Raw genomic sequence first — 23,094 nt, forward strand, 5'->3', positions numbered from 1 at the left:
AAAGTGCCTCATTGCTTTTAAATTTGATATGGGACAATGCAAACTGATGACACAAATGGAGAGGACAGCAAAGCACACATGGAAAAATCAGTGAAATCCTCTTGGAACTTTAAGTACACATGTTCAGACATGCACACGCATACCTATTCAGGACATGGCACCCTCAGGATTGGAACTGCCAGCACCATGCTGTATACCCTCAAACACTATCCTATTGTAAGGAAAAATATGGTTTTAAAAACCATCTGGCACTACAGTCACTGCATTAATTACCAACGCTGAATGTTTCTTTGAACTGAAATTCAACAGGAGCTAGCTATTCTGGGACAGACTTCATTTGCCCCATTGTATTTTCATACACACCCAGTAGGGTTTTGTCGTGTTTTGAATCTGCCTGTAAGAAGAGAATGTTCACTGTGATCTGTATATCGGAAGGAAACCTTGGCTGATTGATCCATGTAGTAAGGACTAGAACAAGCATTAGTAAGGGTGTGTGAGTGTGTGTATGAGTGTGAGAGAGAGAGAACGAACACTCGGCAGGAGAATATACAATAGGGCACAATCCTGTATTCGCTGGGAGGGGGAGATCAGATGATTTAAGAGAGGTGGAAAGAATGGGGGAGAAGAAAGTCCCTTGATCATGCAAAGATAAAGCTCCCACGAAATACACACACACATATATACACCCCCCCCCCTCTTCCTTTTATAATATCCACATCCCAGTTTTCCTGCCTCCCTCAGGAAGTCCTGACGGCCAGAATAACCCAGGCTGGTTGAAATGATCATTAGGAAAACAACAATAGCTGGTGTGATACTGGCTCAGGCGGCTGCCGCTGCTGTAAGGAATTGAACTGTCATCTGTGTAAATACAGCTCGGCTGGAGTCACATGTGCAGCAAGGGGCATTGTTGGCAAAGAAGAGAGGAGGAGGAAGGGCGGGGGAAGAGAGCAGAGCAGGTCTGAACAATAGAGAGAGGAGGGGGGGTTGGCAGAGAGCCTGCTGTTGCTGGAGGTGTTGGGGGGCGGGAGGGGACTGCAAACCTCACACGACTGGCAGGCAGTAGGAGCAGCTGCTGCTAAGCCCAGGGAGCAGCAGCCCCAGCAGAGCTCACCAGACACCATGGAAGGGATGATCCCGGTGGTGCACGGCTGGGCTAGCTGCTGAAAGCGACTCCATCCATCCCTCCCTCTTTCTCTCTCCCTTTGCTTCTCCTCCTCCCTAACTCACTGGATATTAGCAGCAGCCGGGCTCGCCTCTCCTTTCCCCAGCCATGAATCCCGCAGAAGGGGCAGCGGAGGAAGGCGCTGTCCCCGATTCGGAGGTGGATGCTTTTTTCCGAACAGGTAAGGAAGGAATGGGGAAGGGGAGAAGGAGGGGAAGGGGCTGCCATCGCCTGGGCGAGAATGGGATGTGAGAAAGGGGTCGTTTTGCATTGGCACCATCCTGGGGTGGGAAGCCACAAGGGACTGGCTGACTTGCTTTGTTTGGGGGCTCATGGACAGGGTTGGGGTCCGCTGGGTGAAGGGACCCCTGCTGATCTTCTCCTGTTTATATTTTGTTCATTGTCTCCTTCCCGTCCGCCCCCCCCCCCAAAAAAAAGACTTCAGTCTCACAACTGGTGTGAGAGACATACACAGCCAGTAAAGGAGAAACCCCTTCTCTGGGCAAAGATGCTTTTGTGTTGGGGTTGTTTTCACAAGCACTTGACGAATTGACCGAGGATTGGAAAGTGTTGGTTGTCAGTTTCAGAAGAGAAACCAGATTTATCCCCCAGCTTCTTGTTCCGTTTCCATTTGTTCCGTGGCTTGCTAGGAAATGATGCTGCTCTTCGCTTGTTACACAGGAATGGGGCGATCTTAGATCACTTTTTAAATGCAAGAGGGGGAGGGATTACATCTCCTCCCAGTTCTCGCATGGTACAAAATCTTAACATTGCAGAAAATTTATCCTTGCTCTCTCGCTTTCTCCTCTGAGATTGGAAATACAATAAAAGCCTCTCCAAGATTTCGTTGATGGCTTGTGAGAACTACACATACAAAAAGACATGGCATTGGGTCCCTAAACACGCCTTCAATTTGGGTTATAGGTTGGGTCAGGTGTTGGAGCCAGAGACTCCGATTTTAACCATCCTTTTGCACATTGTCTACAATGTGTAACACCGCTTCCTGGATCACTACTCTGATCAGAATGGAGAATTAGGGTTAGCAAGATGTGGGGAAAGGTCAATAAATAATAATCATAGATCATTATTTTGAAGAGGAGTTTGCTTTCTTCCCTGCCTCAGTCTACTAAATTTGTACTTTCACCTGAAAACTATAAATATACTATATGCACAAGTTCCCTTACCCCCTTCCATCTCAAACAACCCTTGCAATCCCTTTAAAGAGGCTTTGTTAACCCAGTGCCATCAGTCATGTGTATTGTGGCAGTGGTGTTGGGCATTAGGGACACTAGAAGTCAGCACGGGTCATTACTGGTGAGCATATTTGCTTGGGTATCTCATTCCTTCTGAGGTGGACTTTGTTAGCAGGATCCAGAAGGTCAGGATCAAGAACAAATCCAACTGTATTTCAGTGAGTAGTGTGAGAAATAAATGTCCTTCATTTTTAGAGGACAATACTATAACAGAGCATAAGATTAAATGTGACTCTACTTCTTAAAAGAACGTTTGGGCCAATTTCTCTAAGAAATGTATATACACTAGATACTCACATAAAGTATTCAGAGTAGCAGCTGTGTTAGTCTGTATTCGCAAAAAGAAAAGGAGTACTTGTGGCACCTTAGAGACTAACAAATTTATTTGAGCATAAGCTTTCGTGAGCTACAACTTCATCGGATGAAGTGAGCTGTAGCTCTCGAAAGCTTATGCTCAAATAAATTTGTTAGTCTCTAAGGTGCCACAAGTACTCCTTTTCTTTTCACATAAAGTATTAGTTTGGCGGCCCTTATCTTTGAAACATGATTTTATGTGGGATCAAAGCCCCAAGTGAAACAATTTATGGGATTCCTTCTGATTCCGTCGGCCGAACCTTAAAGCATTACATGCTACTTCATAGATTTTTTTAATTAAAAATTGCAAAGGATTAAACACACACTCCATAAGGGGATTGGCCCTGGTAGTCTGGATTTGACACTTATTGCCGCAGCTGTTTGTCAAGGCTTTGCTTTTCAGCTGCCTTTTTCCTTGTACCTGAACATTAGTTATGCAGAGAGCTTCAGGCTCCAGTTACAACAAAACAATCATGTAATCACCAAAACTTTAAAGAAGTTCATTCCTGCAGATCTGCTACAACTATGGTGGACTGAACCCTGTTCATTTGAAAATGCTTTGATCTAGAGGATAACTATAATAAGGTCTGACTGTGCATATCTTGTGATCCGCAACCCATTAAGCCAATGGATATTTGCCTCTTGATACCCTGCATGGCTACAAGCAAAGCATTTATAGATTTCCCATACCCCAGTAGTGTAAGTGTTCTTGGGATATTGAAGATTTGTGGAATGCACTTTTAAAAAATTAAACCATTTTTCTTGGTAAAACATTTATATTGCTTTAGAAATCTCCCCCTTAAAATCTTAAATCATTGCCTAATGGCATTTAGTTCTCAACATAAGAAAAGATTACAAAGTTGAAGTCAAAGGGACTGTTCACATTTGTGTCTAGTTTGTAAAAGAGAGCATACTAAATAAGAAAAAAAAACACTCAAAGAATCCCATGATCAAACATTTTCCCATTCTGTGTCCTGCTCCAGAACTTCTATGCCTAAGGAATCATGAATATGATCTTGTTAGGTGTCCTATGCGTTTAATTTAAAGGGTTCCTGGGAGGTTTTTTGGCATTCCCATTTACTCAAGTAAATAAATAGTTTGAATCTGAAGGCTTCTATTCCATTGTATGTCCTCTCATACACAAAACACTGACACTCTTTAAAAAGAAATTGTTTACTAATTCACAGACATGAACAAGCCTCATAGTTATATCAGGCATGTTTTAAAATTAATACAAACATAAGAACGGCCATACTGGGTGAGACCAAAGATCCATCTAGCCCAGTATCCTGTCTTCCGACAGTGGCCAATGCCAAGTGCCCAGAGGGAATGCACAGAACAGGTAATCATAAAGTGACCATCCCATCGCTCATTTCCAGCTTTTGGCAAACAGAGGCTAGGGACACCATATCTGTCCATCCTAATAGCCATTGATGGACCTGATAAACAGAAATCAAGGCATCTGATGTTGGGCCTGACCTTAATGAAATTGGTTATTTTTTATTGGAATAACCTACTTTTCTATGGATACTTGCTTGTCCTATTTGGTTTTCTGCTTTGTGTGCTGATATTGTGACTGCCTAGAGTTGCTGTTGATGTCCATCTTAATGGATGCTAGAGAAAACAGCTGATGAGGTATATTCAGGGAGAGAGTCTAGATAGAACACTTGTGAACAAACTGAGAACCTGACCCTCTCAAACAGTTCCCTCTCGGGCAGAATTCCCACATAAGTCAATGGGAGTGTTGCCTGAGACAGGACTGTGAGATCAAACCCTGTATTACTCTTGTCTGATTTTTTATTTTTGTCTTTTGTTAACTGGTTAGTGCTGTATAGATATGAATTACTAGTATTTATGTAGATTTTATAAAAGACAATTTTCTAGTGTCTTGGTGCATTCATGACAATTAAAAAAATACTTTTTAAACATTAGGTATCCCCTCCATATACAAGACTACCATTCAAAGATGCTGCCAAAATTTGGCTAGAAAAAGGGCACTCAACAAATTGCAGCTATCACAGGAAATAGCAAAAACTCAGAAGACAGTGTCCCCAATGAAAACTCAGGGTCCTGACACTGCTCTCCATCAATATAGCAGTCAAAAGCTTTAGTAAACAGATGAGCTTTACACCGAACATCAAAGGTCAGTAGACTCAGCTCTCTTGGACCAATAGAGGAAGCATATGCCAGAGATGAAGGCCCTTCATGACGGATGTTTAGCAAGAGCACCCAGCAATTAAAATGTAGGATCTGTTTTCAATGACAATGAAGATAATAGATCTGTAAGCTGTAAGTGGAAAACAAAATCAAATTAATCAATCCAAAGTAATAAGTGATGGGCCTGATTTTGATCTCATACTGGTGTGAAACAGGGATAACTTGTTTGAAGTCAATGGGGAAACACCAGTATAATTAAGATCAGAATCCTGTCAAATGTCTCTAAAGAAATGTGTGGCAGAGACTATTCTGATTTTAGTTACCATGGTGTATAAAAAGAGTAATTTCATTTACTTCAGTGGGATTGTATTTGTATAACTGAAATCAGAATTCATAAATTCATAGACTTTACAGGCAGAAGGGATCATTATAATAATTTAGCCTGATCTCTGACTTCATACAGGCCATAGAACCAAAAGCAATAATTTCCACGTCAAGCCCAGAGCTTCCGTTTGAGATGTAGCAATTTGTGAAAGAATCTGACCCCATGCCTTTATATACTTTATTAAGTTTTGGAGTTTTGATTACTATTTGGTGACAAAGATTGAAAGAATAAAATTTTGCATACTTTCTTAAGAAAAAGTGTCAGTGGTTTATTACATATCAGCAAGTTAAATGTATACTGAGTTTTCCAGTTTTTATGTTGTGTGCGACTGAATCCGAATGACTTTGTTGCTTGGAGAATGAGTAGAGTAACTGAAGTCATGATGTAAAGCCATGGTTGGAATGTCTGAGGACATATAAGAAAATCTTTGTCTTTGTGCCTGTGTTCTAAGAATTTCTGTTACACTTTGGAAGCTGGGGTGAAACAGACAACAAAAGTTTGTCAAACCTTAAATATTTATAGAGGTAAACTGATAGAAGAATCCAGCAAACCAGTGATTTCTTGAAACAACAATCATTAATACTTCCTGTATAGAGTGGATAGGGTTTTCTTTTCTAATTTGTTTTGTGTCATTTAAATCTAACATTGTTTCTGATGTGAAGAGGCAGAATCTGTCATTGATTCCTGTGGGTGAGTTGAAAATTGATATTGTTCTATCTTTTTTTTTTTTAGTGCAATGAATTATTCTCTTTTCCTTTTGCCTTCCACCAGCATGTCAGACTTTTACCATTGTTCATTTGTGTTCAAGTGACTGGCAGTTCTGCTACTAAATCATTTAAAAATGATTGGCAGTGGACAGGCTGTTTGATCAATAGATGTGCTTCAAATTATGTCTGCAGAAGAGTGCTCCTTGAAGCTGATGGAATCAAGTGTCTCCTAGTAGGACAGATAAATTGAATCAATCTACTTGTCTCTGGTGGTAAGGTGTACTCATGGTGTCTGACTTCCTCACCTTCCAACTTCATAATTTATAAAGTCTGTTTAGATAATCTACACTAATAAAGGAGGCTGTGATATGGAAAAGACTGTAATGTTTTGTGTTCCATTTGGAAAGGACCCCTGTTGTTTAAAGGGACAGTCACAATGTAGAGATCACACTTCTCTCTTGAGATTTTGCCCTATGGTATTACCAGGAATGTGGATTTTCATTTTACACTTTGCTGAATCTATAATGTGAATTATTTTTCCATATAGTTCAGAGGGTTACCTGGATTAGATTTTAGTCACTACTCACCTAAGACCAGATAGCCATGTGCTCCCCAACATATGTACATGGAGTGGGGCCTCCATGAGCAGATCTCCCCCATTCCATGTGGAAGGGGACTTTCCGTGGCACTTTCTTTTGTCGTCCTCCTGACTTTGTAGCCAATGCTCTATTGGTCTGGGGTCTGAAGACAAAAGGACCGGAAGCTGGGTGTAGCTGTACCAGGGGCTATTAGTGGGGATAGCATCATTTTCCCCCTTCAGCTCTGCTGAAAATTCCCAGAAAAGGTGTTAGACCCTATGGATTTGTGGAGGGGAAAGACATGAGGATATGATCTGGCCCATGTCTTGGATTTAATTTGGTGACTAAAGTGGAGAAAAGTTCTATATCTCATTAGCAATCCCAGAAGACATTCAGTTCTTTCCCCAATAGCCTCCTGTTTCAAGGGGGGGAAAAGTGAAACAATTGTGCAAAACATAATACGAGTGACATTTTATGTACAATTCATTTTTTTCTAGATGAGATCATACTATAATATGGCACAATAATATTTATATTATTTTGTATTAATTTGAATAGCTAGCTCCCAGATTGAGACCTAGTACCAACAGTTTCTGCTCAGAGCTAATCCTTTACTGCCAAGTTAACAATCCTTGATTCACAAAACAAGGAGGTGCAGATGTAAAAGAAACATCAATACAGCATGGACATTAGCTGCATTAGTAGGTGTTGCTATAGGACCTGATCCAGTGCCCACTGAAGTCAGTGGGAAAGCTGCCATTGCCTTCATTGAGTTTTAAATCAAACACACAGGGAAGAACAGTATTACTGTGAAAGAGAAGCCCCAAAGAATAATACAATGGCCATAGTGCTCATGAGTAAAGGAAACCTCTTTACAGTGGAACATAGATGGCCAGATTTGTGTCTCAGTTGTCTCTCATCCATGGAAGGGGTGAATAGGTGTAACTAAGTCTACTTTCGCCAGGAAAGTATAACTATCACTGTTTTTTCCATGGCTGTATCAAGGTCTTGACAGAGTGCTGGGGAGTAGAAGATTTTTAAATATAGGATTGGACTTCAGAGATGTAAAAGAACATGCACCTTCTATGCTAAGGACCCTGTGGGGAATTCTCCCACTGCACAGGTGTGTTGGGCCTCTTTCAGGCAGGCAGGGCTGGTATGATGTATTTTGTTGTTTCAGCTGCTGTGACCTTATGGTCCCAAGGAAGTTTGATTACGGATGTATAGAAGCAGCTTTATTACTCCACTGTGACATGTACAAATACAGTACCTACTGGTATTTGGAAATACTTCATAGCTATATCAAAGAAAATACTTACAGAGTGTTAGATCTTATAAACTCAAATAGCTGTGCATTTTATGACATGAACTTAAAATAAGTCAAGAACAAGCTGAGATATTTGTGCTCTTACTTGATTTGGATTGGTGTCCTGCTTTTAATATTTTGGTGAATAAACAACTCCTTTTTTATAGGTCTATATGGTGCACATGCCCTTTGTTAAACTATGAGGATTCTACCACTTAGGAAATTTTGCCCAATGAGCCTTGTAAGCATAGCTGGGAGGTTTGTAATTCACATGTTGCAAAAGAAACCTGAATATAGGAAAGAAAGAGAAAGCAAATGTACAAGTAAAATGTGATCTTCTTACTAGAGAACTCTGGAACGCAGGTAGCTATAGAAGAAAAGTCATGGCAGGTTTGAATTAAAAAAAAAATTTTTAGTCAGAGATTCTAGGACAAATTATGATCTCTGTTATCCTGGTGTAAATCTGGAATAACTCAATTTACTTCAATGAACTTATGTTGGATTTTTCACTAACATAACTGAAATTAGAACTTGGCCCAAACATCATGATGACATCAATCATAAATGCATTCCTAAATCAAGCCACCTGTGGAATACATGGGGTTGCAGTACCATGTTATGGTCAGTTTTGCACAAGAAAGGAGTCATATTTGATGGAGATATTTGCAGTTTACATGTCATTTCAGCTGAGGTTTAGACTGAAGTTGGTATTTGAACCCAAGGTACACCTCAATTCCCCCGTGCAGCATTACAAAGGAGAGAATCCTATTTAGATGACTACCTCATGTGGCTACAGATAATATTAGTTTCTGGTACTATATCTTTTTGCTCCTTATTACAGTTAAGTGTGACAGCAGATTAGTAGAGACCATCAGTAGTTTAAAAGTTATACATATCCAGTGCTGGAGTTTGAAGGAGTACTGGGAAAAAATCATTGCTGTTTAAATAATTCCTGTTTCCTGATCCAGCAGGCTGAAGAGAAGATCGGAGATAGCCAGGGATGAACTTTAGAAGTTTGGGATCATATTTATAGTTGTTGCTAAATTTAACCTCAGATAATTTAGGCTTCAAGGCATGAGTAGTGCCATTGTAGTTAATAGCACTACTCCTATGCTTAAAATTAAGTAAGTGCTCAAGAGCCTTGCAGAATCTGGGCCCAAGAATGGAATTCCATTTTTACTTTTAAAAGCAATGTATTTGTTTTAATTAATTAATACATAAACTGTGTTGTATTTAATTGGGGGGATCTGTCTCCCTCTTTTGCCTACATTTATGCCTTACAATAGTGTTTGAGCACCTTCTAGTTCATGAGAGTCGCTCAGATAATATGATGAAAGAGGCCATGTAGGTACATAGACAAATTAGGCAATCCCCCCTTAAAGGCAACAAATTGCCTTTAAAGCTAAAAATGAAATTCCTTTCCTGCAGCCTTATCTAAGACACCATTTTTGTTTCACTGACGGAACAAAGAACTGTAAGTAAGCAAACTATACTTATTAGTATAAGGTCACATCATGCTTTTCGGAGAATAATAAGAGGAAATTATCTTCAGTTTAACATCAGTGACTAGTGAACCAGCTGCTCTGGTCATTTGTGTTACTAAAGTGGCCTTGGAGAAAAAAGTGAGTGGTGTTTGCAGCAGAAATTAAATTAACTCATTATATAATCTATAATAGGAGCTCTATATGTTAACTCAGCTGTTTTCAGGTTTTTGATCACTTCTTTGTAGTAACTTGTACGCAAATGGCATAAGATGACCTGCCTTACTCTTTTAAGAAATCATTGATTCAAAAACATTCTCTTTAAAGAACTTGTGTCTTTCCTGGAGATTGCAGGAGTTTCTTGTCAGATATACTCTGTGAACCATTAGTAAAACAGAAAAGTAGTACTTGTGGCACCTTAGAGACTAACAAATTTATTTGAGCATAAGCTTTCGTGAGCTACAGCTCACTTCATCGGATGCAAATACAGACTAACACGGCTGCTACTCTGAAACCCGTCATTAGTAAAACAGTAAAGGCAATGGGCCAGACTCTCTCTCACTCCCGTGTAAACCCCTATTGTCTAAGAGCAAAATTTGTCCCAGTATGTTTATTACTTGAAATTAGTATATGTTTAGTAAAAGGAACTTGATAGAGGTTCTTTACTAATATTGTAGTTTCTGGCATAGTTCCTGATTCCTGGAGTGTTCTCTGGCACCCCTACTGTTTTAATCACAACTGGTAGCCTATATTCTGAGCAGCAACATCAGTTGGAAACAATGGTGTCTGATTCTTGTTTGTCAGCTGGGACAATGGGCCCGCTGATGGGTTGTGGTAGAGGGGAGTGTGTTCTTTTTGTATGGCAGTACAGGCATGGCAGATGGCTAATTGGACATGATAAATCACTGGGACAATGGGGGTAGCAAAATGAGATCTGCAGGGATTATCAACTCATGATCAACTATCAAATATTAAAGAAAGAAAAGAAGTTTTCTGTCAAAGCAGTTGAGTTTAACTTTTTGCTGCTTGACCATATGTCAGACAAAAAAAGGGTAGAGGAACATCCTAACTAAACTCCTCGCTCCAGCTAATGTAAAGCATATTTCATTAGCTGAGAGCAAACCATATTACTATATGGAAAGGTAGGGAAACGTATAGTCCCTAGAGATGCTGGCATGGCACTTAGTAAAATTAGCGGAGTGTTTCTTTCACTAGTGTTATAAGAGAACAAGCTGTTGTAACAAACAGGATCCAAACTGGAAACAAGAATATTGTTGCAGTACTATTTCAATAGGAGAGGAAACATAAACTGTGCCAAAATTTGGCTTTATATGTCTAAGGACATCAGTGACACAGTCACTGAAAAGTTAGAGTTGATTTGTGAGTACTGAATTTGTGTTTAAAATTGGTTTTTGTTGAGTTTTAAGAATTTGAAAAACAAATATTGTGGGGTCAACTCCTGAGGCCACTGGTCTTATTCCGGCAACTGAATTAAAACAACTCAGTAAAAATGGAATGACAAGCTCAAGATCTGAATCATTGCTATTTATTTTTTATAGTAAGTGTGCCTTAATTACTAGACCTACAAAACTTAATTGGTGGAATTCCTGGCTCTGGGCAAGAAGATCGTATGTTCAAGTCCTATGCCAGAAGATGCAGCTGATATTTTGACACTATATGGTGGCACTAGTCAGAAGTGCCATCCTTTGGATAAAATGTTAAACTATTCCTTTATGCCTGTCCATAGCAGCCATTCAAGTGAAAGATGAATTGCTCATGCCATTTTTCAGAAAAGAGTAGGAGGTAATTCCAGTGTTCTGGTTCACCTTTCCTCTCTCCATAAAACATGGTTTCATACCTAACTCTTCAAGTGAGCAATTGCCGAATATACAATAGCTGTTGCTACGTTTGTCTACACAGCTGTTACCCTGTCACTATCTCAATTTGCTGTTTTAAAAAATGTTATGAGGTGCCTTGGGTGCTTGATTATGAAAGGAACTAAAATAACAGGTTTATGGCATTTAATAAATACTTTTACATTATAGTAAAAATATATACACCATAAATGAAAAATAAGAAATATGTAATACTCTACCAAACAATGGGCATGATCTTCTCTCTGTGGAAATATCGCAGTGTCCCTCTTCCACTGTTTATTGCTGACTTTCCCCACACCACCTTAATGGAAATTCTTGCTGAAAAATTTCAATTAGTTTCTGCTGTTTCCAGTAGGCCAGTTAGGTTTTGGAACTATTAGTCTATTGTTTTCTGGGACTATGGGTGCAGAAGAAACCAACAGAGACCAGTGGAAGGATTCTAATGGAATTCAGTAGAATTTCCATGAGGGTACCCTCTTGCTTGCCATGCTGTATTGTCATTTTTTATTATCTCTGTGATGTAACTTGGATTGTGAACTCCTTCGATACGGGAACTTGTCTCTTTATTTGTCTTTAAACCACCATGAATGCGTCTGAAAGGGATTTAAAGAAGAACGTGGTGACCTTATGAACTAGTTTGGAGAAATTATCCCAAGTGGAAGAAAGTACAAAGACAGCTGTGGGAGAACTGGATAAATGGATGGTGAGACAAACGTTAGTAGCTGAGTGGAGGGAATGGGGAAGGGCAAATAAAAGATGAGTAGATAAATAGTGCTGGACAGAATTGTCTAGGGCCTTGAAATTTAAGGAGAAGAAGCTTGAATTTAATATTCTAGAAAAGGGAGATCCAGTGGATAGATTCAAAGAAGGAGAGTTCCATGGTCAGAGCAATGGGCAAAGAAGAGGTTCTTAAGCACTTGTATCTTGGGAGTGGACATGTGAGTGTTAGGAAGGCCACATAAGAGGAAGTCACAGTGGTAAAGAAGTGAGAGGATAAGGATCTCGAGAGTTTTAGCTGTTGGATGGAAGGAAAAGGTTAGATTTTAGAAATAAGATAGAGGAAAATGTTGTCGGATTTGGACACTGCCTTGATGTGTGCTGAAAGAGGAGATATCTTATACACATACAGTGGTCAATGTTATAAAATCAACAGCATAAGTTACCACAAAGTGGAATTGTAAGCACAGCAAGTTCTTCCTCTTACGTGTAGTTATATAAGTGTAGGGAGGTAATGTGATGTCTCTGAAAGGTCATGTGCCACCTGAGGCACATTGCATATATACTAAGAAGAAGATACCCCAGTGTGATAACTTGGCATTTTAATGGTGACCACATTACACATGCATTCATAGATACAGTACATATGATTTACATTGTTTGTATATTATAAACCAGCTAAAGAGTCTTCTTTTTACTTCAAACATGGCCATTCTTGCGCTGATGCTGCAGGGATCAGGTGCTTGATGATGAACCAAAGGCACTAGAGAGAGCCAAATCCTTGTGCATTCTGATTCATATTTATTGCCTTCTGTTCACAGAAATATGTTATAAAGAGCTAGTTGCTTTGGAACTGACTACCACTGTCTTCATAGCAATTGAAACTGTCTGCTTCAGCACAGAAAAGCAGACCAGAGAGTTCTGTGGATGATGCTAATAGAATCAGTCTGAAGCATTCAGATAAATTCAATCTAAGGAGCAAGTCAAGCCTAATGGATGAAAAGTAATGATCTTGTGAGCTTCATGGGCCTGGATCTACTGTGTGCAAATCTCCAGCTAACAGTTGCTTCAGTTCAACTCAGTTCTATTCTAAAGCTAGCCAGGTTGTGAAATAGCTCAGCCACCTATTATAGGATCCTGTTGGTCTGTAATCTATACACTTCTCCAGGTTGTTTATGAATTTCATAATGAGACAGTCTGCTAAGGAAATCTTTTTTTGTTTGTGGTTGTTTTGTGGGATGCTGATAAATTTTGGCCTCTTAAAAAGACTCTGACATGAAAACCAGATATAGAGAAAAACAGGACGGTTGGATCATTTTACATTAATTAAAACTGAGTTTCGTCTTTATAATGTTTTGTAGAAATGGTCCTTCTAACATCTAAACCCTTACCACAGAGAAGGGTCAAAATCCCATTTGTCTATAACACTGAATTATGCAGTAGGGCATAACCAGAAGCTCTGAACTGTTTGCTGTGATTGGAATTGATTTCATCTCTTGGTACAGCTGCAGTTCCACCACAGTGCTTTGCGTGGGAGACATACAGTGGTGTTGGTCATGTGCAGCGATCCAAAGAGAATAGATAGAGTAGATCCTTACTCTGAGTTGCAGTCAAATGATAACTTTCTATAGCATGCACCTTGAGATTTAGTCAACTAGGGAGTGGATATGTATAGAATAAGCAGTAACTGTTTTGTCTGATTCAGCATTCCTCACTCTCCTTCGTGTTAAGTGATAATAAAGATGATAATAATTAGTTGATAATACTTTGTATTTATATTGCATCCCAGGATCACAAAGCATCAGAATCCCTCTCTGTAAAATAGGGATAATGATACTGATCTCCCTTTGTAAAGCATTTTTGAGATCTATGGATGAAAAGCACTATATTATAGCTAGTTTATTATTTTATTTATTTATGAACATTAAATGAAATAGAGAAGTATCATACATATCTGTAAAATGGGGATAAGTGAGGCACAGTTATGATCTGTGATTTGCCTAAGTTTACACACTTACATTATTAAAAAATACCTGGTTAGCTAAACTCATTTTTATAAATACTCGCACAGTTTTAACATCCTTTGTCTGGGCAACATGGACCAAGGGAAAGCATGCCAATTCCTTTTTGCAAAACTATTTTCAAACTTCAGAGCCTAAAGTGCAGCACCAAAATCCATACTTAGGAATCAGAAATCAAAGGGAGCTGGGAGCAGTTAGTCCTTCTGAAAACAAGCCACTTTTATGTAGGTGACCTACTTCAGGCACACAGGTTTGCAAATTTTGGCCTTAATCCTGGAAATGGGATTAACACACCTTTCTCTTGTCCATACTAGCCGGTCAAAGTATCTTAAAACTGTGTTAGGCTGATGAACCTGTTTTTAAATATATATGGGCCAGGTCTAGAGTTGATGTAAAAAGTGGCCTAATGCTAGTAAAGTCAGTGGAACTATGCCAATTTATACAGACTGAGGATCTGGTCCAGGTTCAGCTAACATGCTTTTTGTCTTGCACAGATGGGGCCTAAATGAATCAATGGCAGAGTAGAAATATCTCTAATTTATGTATCTAGACATTTATACGGTGCTTATCATAGAAGCTCTGGACTTCAGCTGAGTGCCTAAATCCCTTTTAAAATTACATTTAGGCTCCCCAGTCAATTAGGCATTGCAACACTGAGTGCTGCAACACCTAAATATTTTTAAAAATCTGGATCTGAGTGCTTAGAAGCCAGGAGTTTAGACTCCCAGTCCTCTGCACTCACTACTAGACATAGTCCTGTGTTACCTTTTTGTAGTGAGCATGCTATAAAAGTTGCATCTATTCTGAAACACTAAATGTAGGAGAGATTTAATTACATGCTATTAAAAAGTTCCACTTCCAAAAAGAGCTTTGCTTTCTAGCCCGGGTTTGGTAATCTATTTAATATTTTACATAGATTTCTCCTGAAGAGAATGTTGTCAGAACTCATTTACAGCCCTGTTTCTGCTTTTTGACTTTTACATTTGCCAGTTACCTTTCTGCCTGAGTTCCCTCCATTCTGCCATCCAACTTTACCATGAATGTCTCATACAAATGTTGAGTCCATTAGTAACAAGAACATTGGATTTCTGGTCAATTCCTTGCAATCAGGTTTAACAGAACTTTAAACTTGGTATATTGCTTCCTTTTGTTAGTCTAACCTTTCTTCGTCCCTTATTTTCTGGATATAATCTAATAAATACAATTGTAAAAACTGTGCATCTCTGTTCTTGATGGAATCACTCAGTTGTTTTTCAAGGTAGAGTGGGAGTATATTTTAATGTGTGGGACCTGAGAGCAGTTCAAACTATTTTATTTCTTTCCTTTATTTACCAGCAACACTCCACAGGTAAAGTACAATTAATAGGTTTATTTATACCCATATTTAAACACTATATCAGAAGAACAGACAACCTGCATACAAGAAACATAGAGCCATGGAAAAAACAAACTCACTTGGATGCACTCAGCACAGCTTCCATCTCGTACTCTTTTCTGTCAGAGGAGTCTTGGAGGCTATAGTGGAGGCAGTGGGTATGGATCCACTAACCTATGGATCCCTGAGAGCTTTGCCCCAATTGTGTGAATCCTTTGTTGCCTCCATATTGCTCCATAGCCCCTCCATCTAGCCCTGCTTCCCCCCTCCCTATCAGCCTGGTTTTCATGGGTTGCTTTCCCCCTAACAGCATAGTTGCAGACATGGAGGGGACTCCGTGAGATTTAATGATTTTTGGAGCAGAATGAATTTCCAGTCTCATATAAGTACTTGCCAGGTTTGGAGGGGAGCATACTTTGGGGGCATGGCTGCTCCCTGGCTCTGTTCTCTGCTGTCCTGAATCTGCCTGGGGTCTGTCCCTGCAGAACTCAGCAGAGTGGCTTCTGCAGGCAGGGCCAGATCTAGGCACCAGCAAAACAACCAGGTGCTTGGGGTGGCACATTTCTAGCGGTGGCATTCTGGCGCCGGCCATGCCGTCCCTAGAAATGTGTCCCCACAACCCCAGCTTACCTCCACCTGCTCCCCTGAGTGCGCTGCCACCGTTCCGCTTCTCCCCCCTTCCTCCCAGGCTTGCCACGTGCGAAACAACTGTTTCACGCAGCAAGCCTAGGAGGAGAAGCTGGGAGGCGGTAGTGGTGGAATGGAGGTAAGCTGGGGTGGGGAGTGGTTCCTCTACCCCTCGTTACTTCCTGTGCTCCCCCCACCCTTGCTCACCTCCGCTTCGCTCCACCTGCTCCCCTGAACGCGCTGTCTCTCCCTCGCCTGAGAGGGAGGGGGAGAAGTGGAGTGGCGGTGTGTTCAGGGGAGCAGGTGGAGCGGAGGTGAACTAGGGTGGGGGGTTGCAGGGGAGCTGCAGGAAGCAATGCGGCACGCCTGGGGGAGGAGGCGGGGTCGGGGATTTGGGGAAGGGGTTGGGAAGGGGCGGAGTTGGGGTGGAGCCGGGTGGGGCATGGGGAAAAAAAGCAGTGGCAGCCAAAAAATTTTTTGCTTGGGGCAGCAAAAATCCTAGAGCCAGCCCTGTCTGCAGTGTTCTAGCATGCCTTGCAGGTCCCTATTTCTTTACCCTCAATGCACCCAAACTGGCTCTCATTCGTGCACTATTGAGATCACAGAAAACAACATCAGATAAACAAAACATGGAACCTTTATGCACACTAAGCTAAAAACCCTGAGATTGATAGGTCTTATAGGATGGTACAGAGTGCAATCTAGTTGTACTTAAGTAGAAGGCCTGATAGTGTGAGGGTATAGTTAACAAAGAAGACTAAGCTCCTTCTTTATCTAATATGCAGGTATGTTGAAATCTGGGGCTAAAGACTTCTAAAAGTATTTCCCATGATCTGTCCCTTTTTGGTCTTATATATATGTGTCTGTGTTTCTGAGATGACGGCCATATCAGGAACTGAATTAAAGCTTCCCAAGTCATTATTTTTCCTTTTAGTTAGAGAAATATGTGTGGATGTATTCCGAACAGTAGATCAGTCAGGAGCCTGAATCAGTTAAGTTTCAGAGGAAGCCAATTGTAGCAATCTATTTTTAAAACATTATTTTCAGGAATTAGATTTTACTACCTGATTTGAACTGGACTTGGGCACATGCTGGACTTTGTGCTGCGGCCTGAGTCCACAGGAATGTCATTTTTCATCATTACAATTCCAGATACTTTGTGGAAACATACAACTTCAAGACTCAGTCTTCACCTGGAGCTGCATGAAAATAATTCCAACCACATATTAGACAGTGCCAAATTATTTCCCACAGTGCCATCAAAGATCTTGCTCATCCTGTGCATTAGTTATTGTGAGCTACAGAGGTTTGGCTGAAAAAGTAAAAATGTGTTGGTAAGATCCCAAAAGGGCTTCTTGGCTACCTCATTTTCCCCCAAGAACCAAAAATCTGGAATCTCTGTTAGTTTGTTTTTAAGAAGTGTTCTTCAGTGACTTATGCTGGTATTTTAACTTTTTAAATTTGACTTTCTATAAAAATGTCTTAAATTCCACCATGAACAAAGGGGCCTGTCATTATTTAAAAGCAGAATGAACTGTATAGAACGGGGTGGCCAAACTGGCTCACGAGCTACATGCAGCTCTTTTACCATTAAAGTGCGGCTTGCAAGCCCCACACGTCACTCCCATTCTTTGCCTACCAGACTTGGTGTGGGAGCTCAGGAGCTTTGCCTTTCAGTGGAGTGATGGGGTAGGGGCTTCTGTCCAGTGGGGAGGGGAGTCTTGGGGCTTCAGCTCTGCGGGGCGCACCTGCTGGGACTCGGGGCTTCAGCAGGTGTGGGGCTGAAGCCCTGAGCCCCAGCTCCTGGCAGGTGTGCCCCGGCTCTTGAACTTTTGAAGATTTTCATATGTGGCTTGGAGGGCCAGTAAGTTTGGCCACCCTGGTATAAAATATGAGTTGATTAGCCACTAAAGATCTTGAAATATCAACACTGAAACACCCATCCTTCTCTCCCAGATGTCACTATTGTTGGTAGTATAAATTTGGGTTGAAAGAGTCACTCTATTGCAAGATCCTGGTCCTGAAAGGTGCTGAGTGCTCCCAGTGTCAGTACTGTAAGTCAACTGGAGATAAGAGTGTTAAAGGTCCTGATCCAGCTCCCATTGCAGTGAACTGGGCATCTTTCAGTTGACTTCAGTGTGCTTTGGATTAGGCGCTGAGCATCTTGTATGGGGTGTTCCCCATGTTGAGAGATTGGACTTTAAAACTTTACATTTACTCTCTCAAAACTGTCTCAGAAATGTTCCTATTGAGCTGAAGTTACTCAAGCTTAATTTCAGCCCAAAGATGATTGGAAAATTGTAACAAAATTGGGTAAGATGCTTTGAGTTATGCAACCATGAGATAGATATTTGCCTGTTCCAATAAAATTAAAAGGCATTTTTGCAGTTAGATAAATAAAAGAACGGGTTAATGCTTAAGTGTAAGACTTGATATGAACGCAGTCATCAATGCTGTGATCCTATCAGAATACTGAACCTGAACATGGTTGGTCTTGGTCTTTATTTGGATGGAAGATCTGCAGAGACATCTTGGTTCTTTTGGAAATGATGCTGATGATTCCGTAGATGTCAGTCTTTCCTTTGAGTCAGTAGTGAACTGAAGTGCTGGCTTAGGGGATGCTGTTACCGTAAGTGCAGCCTTTTGAAGGACAGCTAAAAGTGATGTTCTAACTCCTGGGTGTAATTAGGTCCCTTACCTTTTTTGGAGCCCCAGTGTGCTGGCTAGAATCCAATTTAGGCAACTATATATTCTACAGCCTAAATTCCTTCTGTGGATTTAATTCTTCTGTTTTTAGCCTAAACTGCTGTGTAATGTTGTTTTGCATGGTTAGGCAGCTGCTAAATTCCCCCTGCCCTCAGGGGCAGCATTTCAGTGGTGAGTGAATTGATTTTTATTCTATAGCTAATCGGCTTCCATGTTGAAAGCACAAGCTTTCACTGGAAATAATGTGGAAGTGCATTGTCCCAACATCTAGAGCTTGAGGGAGAGCAGGATGAGCACAGATGCTACATCAGCCTTTTATCAGGTGCAGGGTCTGCTCATCTCTGTGCCCAGTTACCCAGGACTGAATTAGAACTGAGTAAATTTTTTTTTTGGTCTAAATCATTTTTGGCGAAAAAGGCAGATTCAGTGTCACGGAAGTGTTTCTCGAGTTTATGTTGGATTCACTGAATTGTTTCAGCCAAGAAAACTCTAGAAACAAACAAACTAACCTAAATGACATTTTGACATTTTCAAAATATTGATGTTTTAAATTTGAAACCACATTCCGTTTCAAATTTTCCTTTAACTATATTAAACAATCACAAACATTTTAAAATGGTTGAAATTGAAATAAAACGTTGCAATTTTGTTGAAACAAAACCTACCGGTCAACACAAATAGAAATTTTTAAAACCTTTTTGATTTGCTGAAAATTTTAAAAAATATATTTTGCGGTCCCCCCCACCCATTTTTTGGAATTGCCAGCAAACTAAAAAAACTTATTATTGGCACAGTAGATTTGATCCCTTCCCAGCCACTCGGGAGAGGCTGATACCAATAGTGGTGCTAGTTCTTGAAGTCCTTGCAATCCCAGGATAGAATCATAGAAGATTAGGGTTCAAAGACACTCAACAGGTCATCTAGTCCAATAGCATCGTGCAGGTCAATGATTGGTGGCCTACTTAGCCTTTGCCTACAGCTTCCACTGGTCTACCCATTAGATATAGCATCAGCCTAGACATAAGGTCTCCCCTGGTTGCAATAATCAAACCATTGGGATGGAGGAGGATTTTTGCACTGAGAAATCTAAGAAAGTAGATCACTTATCTGAAAATCAAAGCCCTATCTGATGTTCCATGTTTCCTTGTTATTGCACAGATCTGAGTTACGCTAGGAGTGCTCTTCATCATCCCCCACCTTCTCCTGCTGCTTGATACTGCAGCGAAGCCATAATCCTGCATTTGCTAGCAGTCTCTTTTCATAGAATAGGTTGTGATTTTACAAATCTGACATTATAGCTTCTTTGCAGGAACAAAAAGGAGAAGATGGGCTCTGAATAATCATATTAAGTACTCTGCTGCTTCAAAGTTCTTTACAAACATCAAACTAATCTTCACAGTGTAAAAGAGGCAGTGTAGTCTAGTGAATAGTGCAAGGGGCTGGGAGTCTGGAGGTCTGGGTTCTATTTCCCCTGCCTCTGCTGGAGGACCTTGGGCAAGTAACTTCTTTTCATGACTCATTTCCAAGCATTGTAAGGTGGCTAAGGAACTGGCTAAAAGGGAGAAGGCAATAGGTTGTGCTAAAAGGTGAATTATTGGCCTGGATGGAGGTTACTAGTGCGGTTTCTTTAGGGTCAGTCTTGGGACAAATCATATTGAATATTTTTATTAATGACCTTGGCACAAAAACTAGGAGTGAACTAATTAAATTTTCTGATGATACAAAGGGGGGAAGCATCGTCAATAAAGAGGAGGATTGAAATATTATACAGGAATATCTGGAAGACCTTGAAGACTGGAGTGACAGAAACGGAATTAAATTTAGTAGTGAAAAGTGCAAGGTCACGCACTTAGGGTCTAACAATAAAAGTTTCTTCTACATGCTGGGGGCTCATTAGTTAGAAGCAACAGAGGAGGAGATAGACCTAGGTTTGTGGGTCAATTGCATGACTATGTGCCATCAGTGATGTGGCTGTGAAAAAACACAAATGCATTCCTAGCATGTATCAGGCAAGACATTTCCAGTAGAGAGAGAGAAGTATTAAAGCCATTGTAAAAGGCACTATAATATGGAATTATGTACAGTTCTGGTCACCCATGTTCAAGAAAGATGAATTTTAAACTGGAATATGTGCAGAGAAGAGCTACTAGGCTAGTTAGGGGACTGGAGGGCCTATCTTATGAGAGGAGCTTGGCTTGTTTAGACCAGAAAAAAAAAGGTGCAGAGAGGGGATATGATTGCTCTCTATAAATACATTAGGGGAATACCAGGGAGGGTGAAGAGCTAGTGAAGCTAAAGGACAATGTTGGTAAAGAACAAATGGATATAAATTGGTCATGAACAAATTCAGACTGGAGGCTGAATGCTTCTAACCATTAGAGGGTGAAGTTCTGGAACAGCCTTCCAATAGGAGCTGTGGGAGCAAGCGACTTAATTAGCTTTGAGAGAGGACAAATTTATGAGTGCAATTGTATGATGGGTTGCTTGTGATGGTAGGGGGCGGGGCTCAAGAGCCCTGGGGATCACTTCTGGTTTTTGTCTTTCCTAATAGCAAATATGTCAGGGTTTCAGTTGACCACCTGCAGGGGTCAGGAAGGGATTTTTTCCCTCTCCAGTGTATTCTGGGAAGGTTTTTTTATCTCTTTCCTCAGAGGCACCAGAGATGTCTACAGTTGGAGATGGGACACTAGATATGGTTGGCCAGGGCTTTAAGGCAGCAACAAGTATTCTCTCTCCGGTGCTTGGCTGATTGGTTCTTGCTCACATGATCAGGGTCTAACTCTTCATCATATGTGGGATCAGGAAGGAATTTTCCCCTATGTCAGATTTACAGTTACCTTTGGGTTTTTTGCCTTCCTCTGCAGCATGTGGATGTGGGTCACTTGCCAGGATTATCAAGATATAGTTCCTTAATTATTTCCCTGCCATTGCAGCGGCCTTGGGCACTGGTGCACCTGAGTTCTTCCTATTCTCTACCTGCAACACATAATAGTCTGGTCTCCTGTAGGTCGCAATACTTTGGTCTAATTTCACTTGTGTTTAGTTTTCAGAGTAGCAGCCGTGTTAGTCTGTATTCGCAAAAAGAAAAGGAGTACCCGTGGCACCTTAGAGACTAACAAATTTATTAGAGCATAAGCTTTCGTGAGCTACAGCTCACTTCATTGGATGCATTTGGTGGAAAAAGCAGAGGAGAGATTTATATACACACACACGCACACAGAGAACATGAAACAATGGGTTTATCATACACACTGTAAGGAGAGTGATCACTTAAGATAAGCCATCACCAGCAGCAGGGGGGGGAAAGGAGGAAAACCTTTCATGGTGACAAGCAAGGTAGGCTAATTCCAGCAGTTAACAAGAATATCAGAGGAACAGTGGGAGTGGGGTGGGAGGGAGAAATACCATGGGGAAATAGTTTTACTTTGAGTAATGACTCATCCATTCCCAGTCTCTATTCAAGCCTAAGTTAATTGTATCCAGTTTGCAAATTAATTCCAATTCAGCAGTCTCTCGTTGGAGTCTGTTTTTGAAGCTTTTTTGTTGAAGTATAGCCACTCTTAGGTCTGTGATCGAGTGACCAGAGAGATTGAAGTGTTCTCCAACTGGTTTTTGAATGTTATAATTCTTGACATCTGATTTGTGTCCATTCATTCTTTTGCGTAGAGACTGTCCAGTTTGGCCAATGTACATGGCAGAGGGGCATTGCTGGCACATGATGGCATATATCACATTGGTAGATGCGCAGGTGAAGGAGCCTCTGATAGTGTGGCTGATGTGATTAGGCCCTATGATGGTATCCCCTGAATAGATATGTGGACACAGTTGGCAACGGGCTTTGTTGCAAGGATAGGTTCCTGGGTTAGTGGTTCTGTTGTGTGGTGTGTGGTTGCTGGTGAGTATTTGCTTCAGATTGGGGGGCTGTCTGTAAGCAAGGACTGGTCTGTCTCCCAAGATCTGTGAGAGTGATGGGTCGTCCTTCAGGATAGGTTGTAGATCCTTGATGATGCGTTGGAGAGGTTTTAGTTGGGGGCTGAAGGTGATGGTTAGTGGCGTTCTGTTGTTTTCTTTCTTGGGCCTGTCCTGTAGTAGGTGACTTCTGGGTACTCTTCTGGCTCTGTCAATCTGTTTCTTCACTTCAGCAGGTGGGTATTGTAGTTGTAGGAATGCATGATAGAGATCTTGTAGGTGTTTGTCTCTGTCTGAGGGGTTGGAGCAAATGCGGTTATATCGTAGCGCTTAGCTGTAGACAATGGATCGAGTGGTATGATCTGGATGAAAGCTAGAGGCATGTAGGTAGGAATAGCGGTCAGTAGGTTTCCGATATAGGGTGGTGTTTATGTGACCATCGCTTATTAGCACCGTAGTGTCCAGGAAGTGGATCTCTT

The 23,094-nt window shown here is 40.9% G+C and overlaps 1 protein-coding gene across 6 annotated transcripts in view; it reads left to right on the forward strand.

The window, feature by feature from the left end:
* Positions 1 to 981: 981 nt before the first annotated feature.
* Positions 982 to 23,094, forward strand: part of KALRN (kalirin RhoGEF kinase) — a 777,539-nt gene continuing 755,426 nt past the window's right edge. For 3 of the 6 annotated variants that reach the window (XM_038421358.2, XM_038421362.2, XM_038421357.2), the window contains exon 1: positions 1,054 to 1,343. In XM_038421358.2, the coding sequence (XP_038277286.1) occupies positions 1,271 to 1,343 (73 nt within the window). In that variant the 5' untranslated portion in view covers positions 1,054 to 1,270. Of the gene's footprint in view, positions 1,344 to 23,094 lie in introns of all 6 variants that reach the window. The other 3 variants (XM_038421355.2, XM_038421356.2, XM_038421361.2) reach the window with 3 other exon arrangements.

The sequence above is a fragment of the Dermochelys coriacea genome, chromosome 11 (assembly GCF_009764565.3).
Source record: "Dermochelys coriacea isolate rDerCor1 chromosome 11, rDerCor1.pri.v4, whole genome shotgun sequence".
Classification (NCBI taxonomy): domain Eukaryota; kingdom Metazoa; phylum Chordata; order Testudines; family Dermochelyidae; genus Dermochelys; species Dermochelys coriacea.